Source organism: Somniosus microcephalus, chromosome 13 (assembly GCF_052327205.1).
Source record: "Somniosus microcephalus isolate GS21.2 chromosome 13, FLI_Smic_1.0, whole genome shotgun sequence".
Lineage (NCBI taxonomy): Eukaryota > Metazoa > Chordata > Chondrichthyes > Squaliformes > Somniosidae > Somniosus > Somniosus microcephalus.
The window spans coordinates 66,022,204-66,034,338 of record NC_140999.1 but is presented as its reverse complement, the minus strand read 5'-3'; the positions used below and the strand labels follow the sequence as shown (position 1 = coordinate 66,034,338).

At 47.6% G+C, this 12,135-nt stretch overlaps 1 protein-coding gene and 1 long non-coding RNA gene across 4 annotated transcripts in view; both read right to left on the bottom strand.

Moving 5' to 3' along the window:
- Window positions 1-499: 499 nt before the first annotated feature.
- LOC147108380 (uncharacterized) lies at window positions 500-4,302 on the bottom strand. Its single transcript, XR_015080585.1, has 2 exons — window positions 3,873-4,302; window positions 500-1,077 (listed from the first exon to the last, which is right to left on the bottom strand). It is a non-coding gene; the product is annotated as an uncharacterized LOC147108380 (long non-coding RNA).
- A 1,069-nt stretch (window positions 4,303-5,371) lies between these two features.
- palm1a (paralemmin 1a) overlaps window positions 5,372-12,135 on the bottom strand; it is a 661,170-nt gene continuing 654,406 nt past the window's right edge. For 2 of the 3 annotated variants that reach the window (XM_086004975.1, XM_086004977.1), the window contains one exon: window positions 5,372-6,594. In XM_086004975.1, the coding sequence (XP_085861101.1) occupies window positions 5,921-6,594 (674 nt within the window). In that variant the 3' untranslated portion in view covers window positions 5,372-5,920. The remainder of the gene's footprint in view (window positions 6,595-12,135) is intronic. The other variant, XM_086004976.1, reaches the window with a different exon arrangement.

The window sequence follows — 12,135 nt, the reverse complement described above, 5'->3', positions numbered from 1 at the left end:
GAGCGAGTGATCCAGGGAAATCAAAGGGAATAGAGAGCAAGTGATCCAGGAAAATTAACGGGAATAGAGAGCGAGTGATCGAGGAAAATTAAGGGGAATAGATAGCGAGTGATCCAGGGAAATCAATGGGAATAGAGAGCGAGTGATCCAGGAAAATCAGTAGACGTTAAAGCGAACCAATCCAGAGAAGCCAATTAAGTGGAAGCTACTAAATACCTGGAATATAGAAGAGCCTGCAAATCCCTAACCTCAGGAGAGTAGAAGAAACTGAGAACATCTAACTCACGCAAAACAGCAAAAGAAAGATCTTTAAACACAAAAGCATTTGCAGAAGTGGAGACAAATTTAACTGGAAAGCCAACAGCAATAGAGATAATCAAAGCCGAATACTACCACAAAAAATGCAGGACATTTTCTTAACCCAGTATCAGTTGTTCCTTGAGCTTTGTTTACATTCACATTCTAATTCCTGGGACTTAATCACTTAATGACATTCTGCTTAACCACATCTAGATTTTATTTTTGATTGCTATACATTTTTGCATATTAAATTTCACATTTTTCCAAACAATTAAATACAGTCGGCTCCACTTAGGGGCATGCGGTAAGAGCAGCTTCAAGCTGCTTAACTTAACGTTTTAACTTTCCTTCTATGTGTTTTACAGTCCAATCTTCTAATGAAATGCCAGTTGTTTGCATTTTTTCCTCATATTTGGTGGATACCAACGCTGTTGCTTGCCCTGTCGATCATCGATGGGACTAAACAGAGGCGTCGATTCACGTCGGTGCAGATAGTCAACCCCTTAGGTCTTCTTGTTAAAACCCGCCATTCCAGTTATCAAATAAAGCCTCCTTTAGTTGTTGAAAGTTAGTAGATTGCTCCGTTTGTGAAGGTGAGATTTAAGGAATGTATCTGTTTGCATTAATGGGCCAGCAAGGATTTCAATAAAGATCCACCTCTCTGTTTTGTTGCCACATGCTTCTAAGGGGAGTCGACTGTAATGCATACTTCAAACAACGTCCCTCACAAAAACATTCTGTAGGTGTTGAACTTATCCCATAGGATTTGTTTAGATTCTGTAATATAGAGCAAACATCATACAGCATGTATAATTCGTCCTGTATGAGTCCAGAGACTATGTTTTGCCAAATAAGCATTCGGACACCTCAGACAGCCATACTGAGGTGTGTGGGTGTGTGTGTAATGCGCACACCACAAACCAAGAGTAATTATAAGATGTCATAACAAAAATATATGCATTACATTTTCTTTTACTAAAGTTTTCAATGGGAACTGATATTTAAAAAAACAAAGCCTCCATTTTAAAACATAAAGTTAAACAAACATTTGCAACTTGTAATCCAAAGCACTCATTGTGCACGCTCGGAAATGGTTTAATAATAGGAATCTTTTTATCTGATTGGATGTTGTAAAATAGTCTTTTGGACAATGTGTTTAAAAGCCCCTAAAGAACCCATCGGTATGCTATAGGATTTTGGAATGGGGTGTAATATAGAAGAAATTGCTAAGGGTTTCCATCTCTTACAACACAGCTCATACCAGCGCGAAACAACTAACACCGACTAGTTACAAAGCCTTACTTCCTATACATGAAGGGAATCTGCACTCAGAATGATTTTTGTCTCTCTGGTACAGAGAGCTGTAGCCCCAAGTCTCAGAAATCCAGAAGCACACTACAGACATGGCGCATGCCACTTGTATGAAGTGCGCGTCATGCTTACACATGTGCTACACCTAGGAATTTATGTGAGAACACTAGTGTCACAGGCCCCTGGGAATGTGTTTGAATAAAATGGGACTACTTTATTAATCTAATGAACATGCTCGATGGTATGATGTACTATGGAGCCTATCGTGTCCATGGTGTTAAGCCTATCACTCAGGCCAGTACCATCTAAACATGGGCTAATGCCATTCCCGCGGCATTGTGTTTAAAAATAGATATATGTGTGTATATTATAGATATATATATATATCGATTCCTCCAATAGAAATGCTGGGAATTTTCAATTATAGTTCATGGAGTGCAACAAAATGGGGAAACTATTTTAAGGGAAATTTGATTGTCTTGTTTACCAACATTTTCGATAAAGTTGCCATTAATCAGAACAATCTTCATAGTGACGTAATTTATTTGGGTCTTTGGTATGTCTGGAATCACTATGGAATCAGTGAAATGTGACCATCGACATTAGAGAAATGAAGTGATTTCCAATTAGTTCTGAGTTCCCTCTCACACGGACAGACAGACACACGCATACAAAGTGGACTCAGCTCAGGAACAATTAGATATGCGACTTCATATGTTGCCTCTTTTGTAATTCAAGAAAGGGCACTTTGCACAAGCCAGGCTCAGTCTGGAGTCGATTCACAGCGAATTAGGAATCACTAAGGTTTTGAGTCACATCACTCGGGCCTGACTCTCAAATCTGAATGAACGGTCCATTCAGATTTGATCCGATTGGCGGGTGCAGTACAAAGCGGGCCGAGAGTCCTCACCTAAATGACACTGTTGCAATCAACCTCTGGTTTCATGACATTGGACACTATTAATGCAAAGATTTCCAGACAGGTTGCAGTAGGGTAATAAAAGAACAACATAAGTTAACTACTTTCACAATGTGCTATAGAACATGCACAGAAAAAATAAAATTGTCCCATTGTATCACGTCATTGAGAGTAGTGCATGGCGACTGGCAGTGTGTAAGATACGTTGACCTGGCTCAAGACTTAATTGTGACGTAGAAAAGTGTATTCAAATTAGGGATGCAATGATTCAGAAAATCCAAACAGCACAGAGGATTTTGCAGGCTTACTAAGATAACTCAGCTGCCATTTTGACATGGGTAATACAGGAAATCTCAATGTAGGAAAATAAAAGATGATTTAGCGTTGATAGTATATACATATTAAAGGAGTCCTTCAATGTTAATGGAAATTCTGTGGTCTGTTGAACGAACTTGCACGTTTAAGTGGTGAATTCCGTGCTCGATTAAAGACTAGTCAATGCATACTCTAGAGAAATGGACTAACCAGATCTCTTTAAATTCTGAGGGGATCAAGACAAGAGATTCCTGAATGTAAAGGAATTACCGCTGTAATTTAACCTGTCACTAAAACCGTGGCTCGAGCAACAAGGATTAAGGAGGTTGTGTAGTCTTGCAGGACACATACTAAAATGAACCTAGTTTCAGGGGTTGTCAAAGCTGTGCTCGTCATAAAGTCCATCACGTGACAGAAAGGCTTCCCCTCATGACCCTGCGACATTGCATATTCCTCAACTGACCCCCATCGAATTTGTCCAGCAATAGATTTTCTGTAAGATATCACGACCCCTTCAACAAACTAGTTATGTATAGTGTTTACATTAGCTTATTTTTGCTTATTCAGATGATTTAAGGCATCATATATTACCGTGAAGTAGAAAGATTGAACTTGATGGCACTGTGGTTTAATAAAGGACCAAAATAATTCACGTTGGTATGACTTGGACGACAGAAGGAGGGAATCAGTGTATAGAAGCGAAAAGCAAACATCATGGATGTGTGTACAGTTTCTGCTGATTGGTGATTGTCCAGGTGACTGAAGAATGAGGCTGAAATAGAATAACGCTTTGAGTTTTGCACTTTTATTTTTAACCCTTATATTACTGGCAGGTTCCGAGAAACTCGTGTCTCCCTGGGCTGACGTAGTCTGTTTTCAGTTCAGGAATCGTCATACTGAAATAAAAATATTATTTACAGCAATGGCGATACTCAGATGATAGGTATAGCTTTGTTACTGTAATACTGACCCCAGACAATTAAAGACACACCTAAACCGTGATTTAAACAAAATAAAGTAATTTTACCTTCACATCCCTTTTTCTCCGGTTCCATCTCCATTGCTATTCGGTCATTTCTTAAATTTTAGCTTTAATTTTTCTAACTTGAATACTCTATTCTACGCTCTTTTTTATAAAAAGTTGAAACTCTTGTTAACTTATCTTTAGTCCTTGCTTCCAACCGTTCACCTTTGGTGAGAGTCACTCAGAAAAAAAAAGTCTGCTACGGCCTACTTTTAATGACCGTCTTTTCAGCCAGTTGACAGCCCCGACTGTGCGGACTGACACGGTCGCGCGTCATTCGGCACCTCCAGGACAAGCTTTGATGCCAAAACAATCGTCTCCGAAAGAGGAAGCGCTACTGTCAATGGAGAAACTCCGCTCCCCGCCCCACAGCCCGGTCAATGGAGAAACTCCGCTCCCCGCCCCACAGCCCGGTCAATGGGGAAACTCCGCTCCCCGCCCCACAGCCCGGTCAATGGGGAAACTCCGCTCCCCGCCCCACAGCCCGGTCAATGGGGAAACTCCGCTCCCCGCCCCACAGCCCGGTCAATGGGGAAACTCCGCTCCCCGCCCCACAGCCCGGTCAATGGAGAAACTCCGCTCCCCGCCCCACAGCCCGGTCAATGGGGAAACTCCGCTCCCCGCCCCACAGCCCGGTCAATGGGGAAACTCCGCTCCCCGCCCCACAGCCCGGTCAATGGAGAAACTCCGCTCCCCGCCCCACAGCCCGGTCAATGGGGAAACTCCGCTCCCCGCCCCACAACCCGGTCAATGGAGAAACTCCGCTCCCCGCCCCACAGCCCGGTCAATGGGGAAACTCCGCTCCCCGCCCCACAGCCCGGTCAATGGGGAAACTCCGCTCCCCGCCCCACAGCCCGGTCAATGGGGAAACTCCGCTCCCCGCCCCACAGCCCGGTCAATGGGGAAACTCCGCTCCCCGCCCCACAGCCCGGTCAATGGAGAAACTCCGCTCCCCGCCCCACAGCCCGGTCAATGGGGAAACTCCGCTCCCCGCCCCACAGCCCGGTCAATGGGGAAACTCCGCTCCCCGCCCCACAGCCCGGTCAATGGGGAAACTCCGCTCCCCGCCCCACAGCCCGGTCAATGGAGAAACTCCGCTCCCCGCCCCACAGCCCGGTCAATGGGGAAACTCCGCTCCCCGCCCCACAGCCCGGTCAATGGGAAAACTCATCTCCCCGCCCCACAGCCCGGTCAATGGGGAAACCCATCTCCCCGCCCCACAGCCCGGTCAATGGGGAAACTCCGCTCCCCGCCCCACAGCCCGGTCAATGGGGAAACTCCGCTCCCCGCCCCACAGCCCGGTCAATGGGGAAACTCCGCTCCCCGCCCCACAGCCCGGTCAATGGGGAAACTCCGCTCCCCGCCCCACAGCCCGGTCAATGGGGAAACTCCGCTCCCCGCCCCACAGCCCGGTCAATGGGGAAACTCCGCTTCCCCCCCCCACAGCCCGGTCAATGGGGAAACTCCGCTCCCCGCCCCACAGCCCGGTCAATGGGGAAACTCCGCTCCCCGCCCCACAGCCCGGTCAATGGGGAAACTCATCTCCCCGCCCCACAGCCTGGTCAATGGGGAAACTCCGCTCCCCGCCCCACAGCCCGGTCAATGGGGAAACTCATCTCCCCCCACAGCCCGGTCAATGGGGAAACTCCGCTCCCCGCCCCACAGGCTGGACAAATGCGAATTTAAAGGGTTAATTGCTATTTTATTTTCTGTGTCTGCTTAATGTCGGGTACACAGCCCCCACTGTTTGTGGGTGAATCTACTAGGACATTACAACGTCATCATAACATCATCAAGATAGCCTCAATGGAGCTCAACTGTACTCAGGAGAAGTTGTTTAGGGTACCCTTCAGCCAATCAGCTTTCAGCTTTTTTTTAGGCTCTGACTGAATTTCTATAAAAATGCAGGTCTTTGCTAAGTCACAATGGATTGGCTGCAATCCTTGCATCCCCAATTAAAAGCATGTGTTATGTTAGAAGACATACGGTGCATCTGAAGACTATGAACATATAACATTCCAACTGTACAATAAGAGCAAGACAGGACGTAATCACATCACAATGCAGCACTGGCAACGCTGCTTATCCTTGAGATCCTTCGCTTCATCGACAGCCTCTTTCTCCTTTCCGTCTGGCTTCTCCTCGGTGGCCTGGGCCACAGGCTCTGCAGCCGTGCCATTTGGGGGGGCTTGACCCGCTACTACCCTCTCATTCTTGCTGTCACCATCCTCAATCACCACCAGCTCCGCTTTACCTGTTCCGTCGTACCCTAGGACCTTCTTGGTCTCGTTCTCATCCTCTACCTCCTGGTATCCCATGAAAATCATGGTCACCGGCTGGTCTTTGCTGGGTTCTGCACCATCTCCTGGGGTTTTCCGAAGGATTTTAAGATTTTCTCCGGCTATCCCATCTGGCTTTAGCTTTCCCGGGGACTGATTATCGGCCTGATTAGGTCCTTTCCCCTCAGGAACCACTGCTTTGTTGAAGTCTGTCACCTTTTCGGCCTTCTGTATCAGCTCGTCAACTTCCGTGGTGCTCAGAAGATGAACTCCATTTTCTACTGCTCCATCACCTTTGCGCACCTCATGGATCACCTTGAGGTCATCCTCATAGACCTTGACACCTTGTTGCTTGAAGTTTTTGGGAGACACACTAGTGGTGGACAAGACCTTAGTCTCCCCTGTTACATTGTCCTTCTCCACTGTAATTTCCACTGCAAACATCGCTGGCCAACAACAAAAGAGCTGAATGTTAGTCAATGAGCTGCAGAGAGAAGAATAACTAGATGATGAAGACCGTCTACGGTGACAAGGCAGCAATGCTGGGAATGAGTGACAACCATTGCACCAACTTTATGAGAACGTTGTGCGGTAAAATTATGTCTGGGCTTGTTTTCGGGACCAGACACGGAGCTGCGGAGATAGCACACAGAAATTGGTCCTTGGGCCTCACGTGAATACTTGGGGCGAGCTGCTGGTGCTGGTTGGCCTCCATAGGCATAGGAACAGAAGGAACAGGAGGAGGCCATTTAACCCCTTGAGTCTGCTCTTCCATTCAATGAGATCATGGCTGATCTGTGACCTAACTCCATATACCCGCCTTCTCCCCATGTCCCTTAATACCTTTGGTTAACAAAAATCTATCAATCTCAAATTTAACATTAACAATTGATCCACCATCAACTATTGTTTGCAGAAGAGAGTTCCAAACTTCTATCGCCCTTTGCGCATAAAAGTTTTTTCTAACTTCACTCCTGAAAGGTCTGGCTCTAACTTTTAGACTATGCCCCCTAGTCCTAGATTCCCCAACCAGCAGACATAGTTTCTCTCTATCTACCCTATCTGTTCCGTTTAATATCTTAAAAACTTCAATCAAATCACCCCTTAACTGTCTAAATTCCAGGGAATACAACCCTAATTTGTGTAATCTCTCCTCGTAATTTAACCCTTGGGGGAAAAATTGGGTCACGCCCCCTTTGGGGCGCTAACTTCACCTCCCTCTTGGGGAACTATGAGTGAATATCGCGGCGCTAAGTGCCGTAGCGCCACGCCTCTTAGGGCGCTAATGGGAGGTGCAAATCAACTGAATTTTACCCACTTGAAGTCCGGGTATCATTCTGGGTAACTTACGCTGCATTCCCTCCAAGGCCAGTATATCCTTCCTAAGGTGTGGTCCCCAGAACTGCTCACAGTGCTCCAGGTGTGGTCTAACCAGGGTTTTGTACAGCTGCAGCATAACTTCTACCTCCCTTGTATTCTAGTCCACTAGATATAAAGGCCAGCATTCCATTAGCGTTTTTGATTATTTTCTGTACCTGTTCATGACATTTTAATGATCGATGTACCTGGACCCCCAAGTCTCTTTGGACCTCCATTGTCTCTAGTTTTTCACCACTTAGAAAGTACTCTGTTCTATCCTTTTTAGGTCCAAAGTGGATGACCTCACACTTGCTTACATGGAAATCCATTTGCCACAGTTTTGCCCATTCACTTAATCTATTACTACCTCTTTGTAATTTTATGCTTTCATCTACATTGCCTACAGTGCTGCCGATCTTTGTGTCATCGGCAAATTTGGATATGTGGCTTTCTATCCCATCGTCTTAAGTCATTAATAAATACAGTGAATAGTTGAGGCCCCAACACATATCCTTGTGGGACACCACTAATCACATCCTGACAATTAGAGTACCTGCCCATTATCCCTACACTCTGTCTCCTGCCGCTCAACCAGTTTCCTAACCAAAAATTTGCCTTCAATTCCATGAGCTTTAACTTTTGCTAACAGTCTCTTAGGAGGGACTTTATTAAATGCCTTCTGGAAGTCAACTGAAACAGGCAGCTCACTTGAAGGGGGAAAACTATTTCAGGTCACCTGCCTCGCCAGCAGTGGCCCTCAGGTAAGTCCCAGGAGGGGGTCAGAACGGGCTAGGGGGGATTTTGTTGTCAGAGGAGCACTCCTGCTGCTTTTGGCTCCATAGGAAAAATCCCATCAGTCACTCCTTTCAGGGATGAGGCCTTCAACAGGCGTTGGGCCCTAGTTTACATATTTAAGGTGCGTAACATTTTAGGTGTCCTTCTGGGATGCGTAAAAAATGGGCCCCACAAATTTAGCTGTGGGCCCAAAGCTTGCACAGATTGGGCACAGGCAGTCCCACTGCTAAATTGGTAAGTTTTCTGCTCATTATACACCTGAAAAATGGGCACAACGCATACCAATATGTACCCACTGGTCCATCTGTAATACACGATATTAGAAAAATGATCACATCTCACTCAGACTTAGAAAGAAAGACTTATATAGCACCTTTTACGACCTCAGGACATCCCTAAATACTTTATAGCCAATGGAGTGTAGTCACTGTTGTAATATATAAATGTGGCAGCCAATTTGCACACAACTAGGTCACATCATCAACAATATGACTCCATAATCTGTTTCAGTGGGGGTGGTTGAGGGATAAGTATTGGCCAGGACATCTCCCCTGCTGTTCTTCAAATAGTGCCACGGGATTTTTTACATCAACCTGAAAGGGCAAGTCAGGCCTAAGCTTAGGATCTCATCCGAAAGACGGCACCTCCGACAGTGCAGCATTCCCTCAGTACTGCCCCTCTGAAAGTGCGGCGCACCCTCAGTACTGCCCCTCCAACCGTGCAGCGCTCCCTCAGTACTGCCCCTCTGACAGTGCAGCGCTCCCTCAGTACTGCCCCTCCGACAGTGCGACACTCCCTCAGTACTGTCCCTCCGACAGTGCAGCGCTCCCTCAGTACTACCCCTCCGAGAGTGCAGCGCTCCCTCAGTACTGCCCCTCCAACAGTGCGACACTCCCTCAGTACTGCCCCTCCGACAGTGCAGCGCTCCCTCAGTACTACCCCTCCGAGAGTGCAGCGCTCCCTCAGTACTGCCCCTCCAACAGTGCAGCACTCCCTCAGTACCTCACTGGAGTGTCAGCCTGGATTATGCGGCCAAGTGCCTTAAGTGGGGTCTGAACCCACAACCTTCTGGCTTTAGAGGCGAGTGTTCTACCACTGAGCCACAGCTAACACCTACGATTTGCCTGATCTCTCCTGACTTAAAACTTTTGTTGGGCCTTGAGAGTGTGGATAATCTCATCTCTGCTTTTTGGCTTGTGTTTTTGATCAGGTGGAGCAGACATGACAAGCTATGTTGAAAGCAACTTCGTGTTTCATCTGCAAAGTTATTTCCAATTTGCGTCGGGGCGAGCCTCCGCATGGCAAACCACCCCACCCAGAAGGTTGGTCCTGACGACTCGCCCAGCTCTCACTCGAGGCTGCAAGCGCCATCGCCCCGGGACCTTGCCTCGGTTGGCATCATAAACATAATGAGAGTAGCCGAGGAGTAAAGGTCGAACATTGGGTCAATCCCAGACCTCTGAAACCGAATCAGTTCCATGGTCACTGCAGAGCAGACGGGCGGGAATTCAGTAGCAGTACGTTGATGCTTTGTCACTGAATATACAATATCCCAGAATTACTTACAGAAGATTACATAGAACATACCGCACAGAGACAGGGCATTCGGCCCAACTGGTCTAAGCTGGTGTTTATGCTCCACATGTGCCTCCTCCCATTCCTCTTCATTTTAATCTATTCCTTCTATTCCTTTCTCCCTCGTGTGTTTATCTAGCTTTCTCTTAAATGCATTTATGCTTTTCACCTCAACTACTCCCTGTGGTAGCGAGTTCCACATTCTCACCACTCTCTGGGTGAAGAAGCTTCTCCTGAATTCCCTATTAGATTTATTAGTGACTATCTTATATTTATACATTTTGGTCTCCTCAACAACTGGAAACATCTTCTCTACATCCACCCTATCAAACCATTTCATAATCTTAAAGACCTCTATCAGGTCGCCCCTCAGCCTACTCTTCTCTAGAGAAAAGAACCCCAGTTATTAAACAGTTTAATAACTTGGATTATTCCAACACAATGGGGTTTTACATTATTCCTGCAAAGAGGAAGCCTATCCCAATGAACTGTCCAAAATCCTAGTTATACATTACAGAGGGAGATCTCCGTACTGTTACTGCTGTTTGCCTGGGGTCCAATATTCTCAGACCACTGGTAAGGAACAGGGTGGAACAAACCTTCGACTGCAGTGACATTGCGAACAGGAAACTTGGGCTCTGGGTAGCATTTCCCCATTCAAGATGTCCTTAAATCCAACATCATGCTGCCATATAGGGTAAGTTCTTCTCCTACCCTGCTCTCTCCCTCTCAATCCCTCATCCTATATCTATCCCTTAATATGTTGCTGTAGTTTGTGATTTGTTTGCCATCTAGCAGTACCACCAGGTGGTGGCAGCAGCTACCATTACTACAGCAGCAAGAACACACCCTGAAACGGCTTGAACTGCAGCCAGCCCAAGGAGCAGGTCTGGCTGTAAGTCAGGAGCAGGCCGTCGGAGGGGCCTTCAGGAGCCAGGGTCAGCTGGAGGGCATCTCGTTTACATCAGGCACTGGGGGCGCGCCCCAAGTGTAACCCGGCATCCGCCCTCCGCCCTCCGCATGCTGCTGGAAACCGATTGGGTTGGAGAAGGGGGGAAGCTCAGGGACTCCTCCACTGACCCGATGTAATGCCTCCTTTCGCAATCAGGGTGCTTCCTTCATCTGTACTCCCCCGCCCCCTTGGTGAGGTCCACTAGTACCCATTTGCAGGACAGTATGCCTCACCTTAAATGGTGTACCAGCCCTAAGGGCCAGGGAAGGGGGAACTTCCCCCGTGGAGGGACTCCCTGCTGAGGCCCTGGGGCAGGGTGGAGACTCACAAGGCCAAGCAGGATTTTCCAAATGAGGTCGTGACCTTTGCCCAAGTGCTCAAATCCCACTGGAATTTTTTTTATTGGTTCCAGGGTTGTGGGCATCGCTGGCAATGCCAGCATTTATTGCCCATCCCTAATTGCCCCTTGAGAAGGTGGTGGTGAGCTGCCTTCTTGAAAGGCTGCAGCGGCGTTGAAGGATCGGCGATATATTTCCAAGTCAGGATGGTGTGTGACTTGGAGGGGAACTTGGAGGTGATGGTGTTCCCAAGCGCATGCTGCCCTTGTCCTTCTAGGTGGAAGAGGTAACGGGTTTGGGAGGTGCTGCCGAAGAAGCCTTGGCGAGTTGCTGCAGTGCATCTTGTAGATGGTACACACTGCAGCCACTGTGTGCCGGTGGTGGAGGGAGTGAATGTTTAGGGTGGTGGATGGGGTGCCAATCAAACAGGCTGCTTTGCCTTGGATGGTGTCAAGCTTCTTGAGTGTTGTTGGAGCTGCACTCATCCAGGCAAGTGGCGAGTATTCCATCACACTCCTGACTTGTGCCTTGTAGATGGTGGAAAGGCTTTGGGGAGTCAGGAGGTGAGACACTCGCCGCAGAATACCTAGCATCTGGACCTGCTCTTGTTGCCACAGTATTTATGTGGCTGGTCCAGTTAAGTTTCTGGTCAAAGGTGACCCCCCAGGATGTTGATGGTGGGGGATGGTATTGCTGTTGAATGTCAAGGGGCGGTGGATAGACTCTCGCTTGTTGGAGATAGTCATTGCCTGGCACTCCTGTGGCGTGAATGTTACCTGCCACTTATCAGCCCAAGCCTGAACGTCGTCCAGGTCTTGCTGCATGTGGGCATGGACTGCTTCATCTTCTGAGATGAGGTGTGAGTCCAGCAGGACGGCTCAGGGATTTTGGCCCCATCGTAAGATCGGGATCCAAATGGAAAGAGGAGTGGGGTTCACCGGCAATGGATATTTTCAAATTGCTTTTAA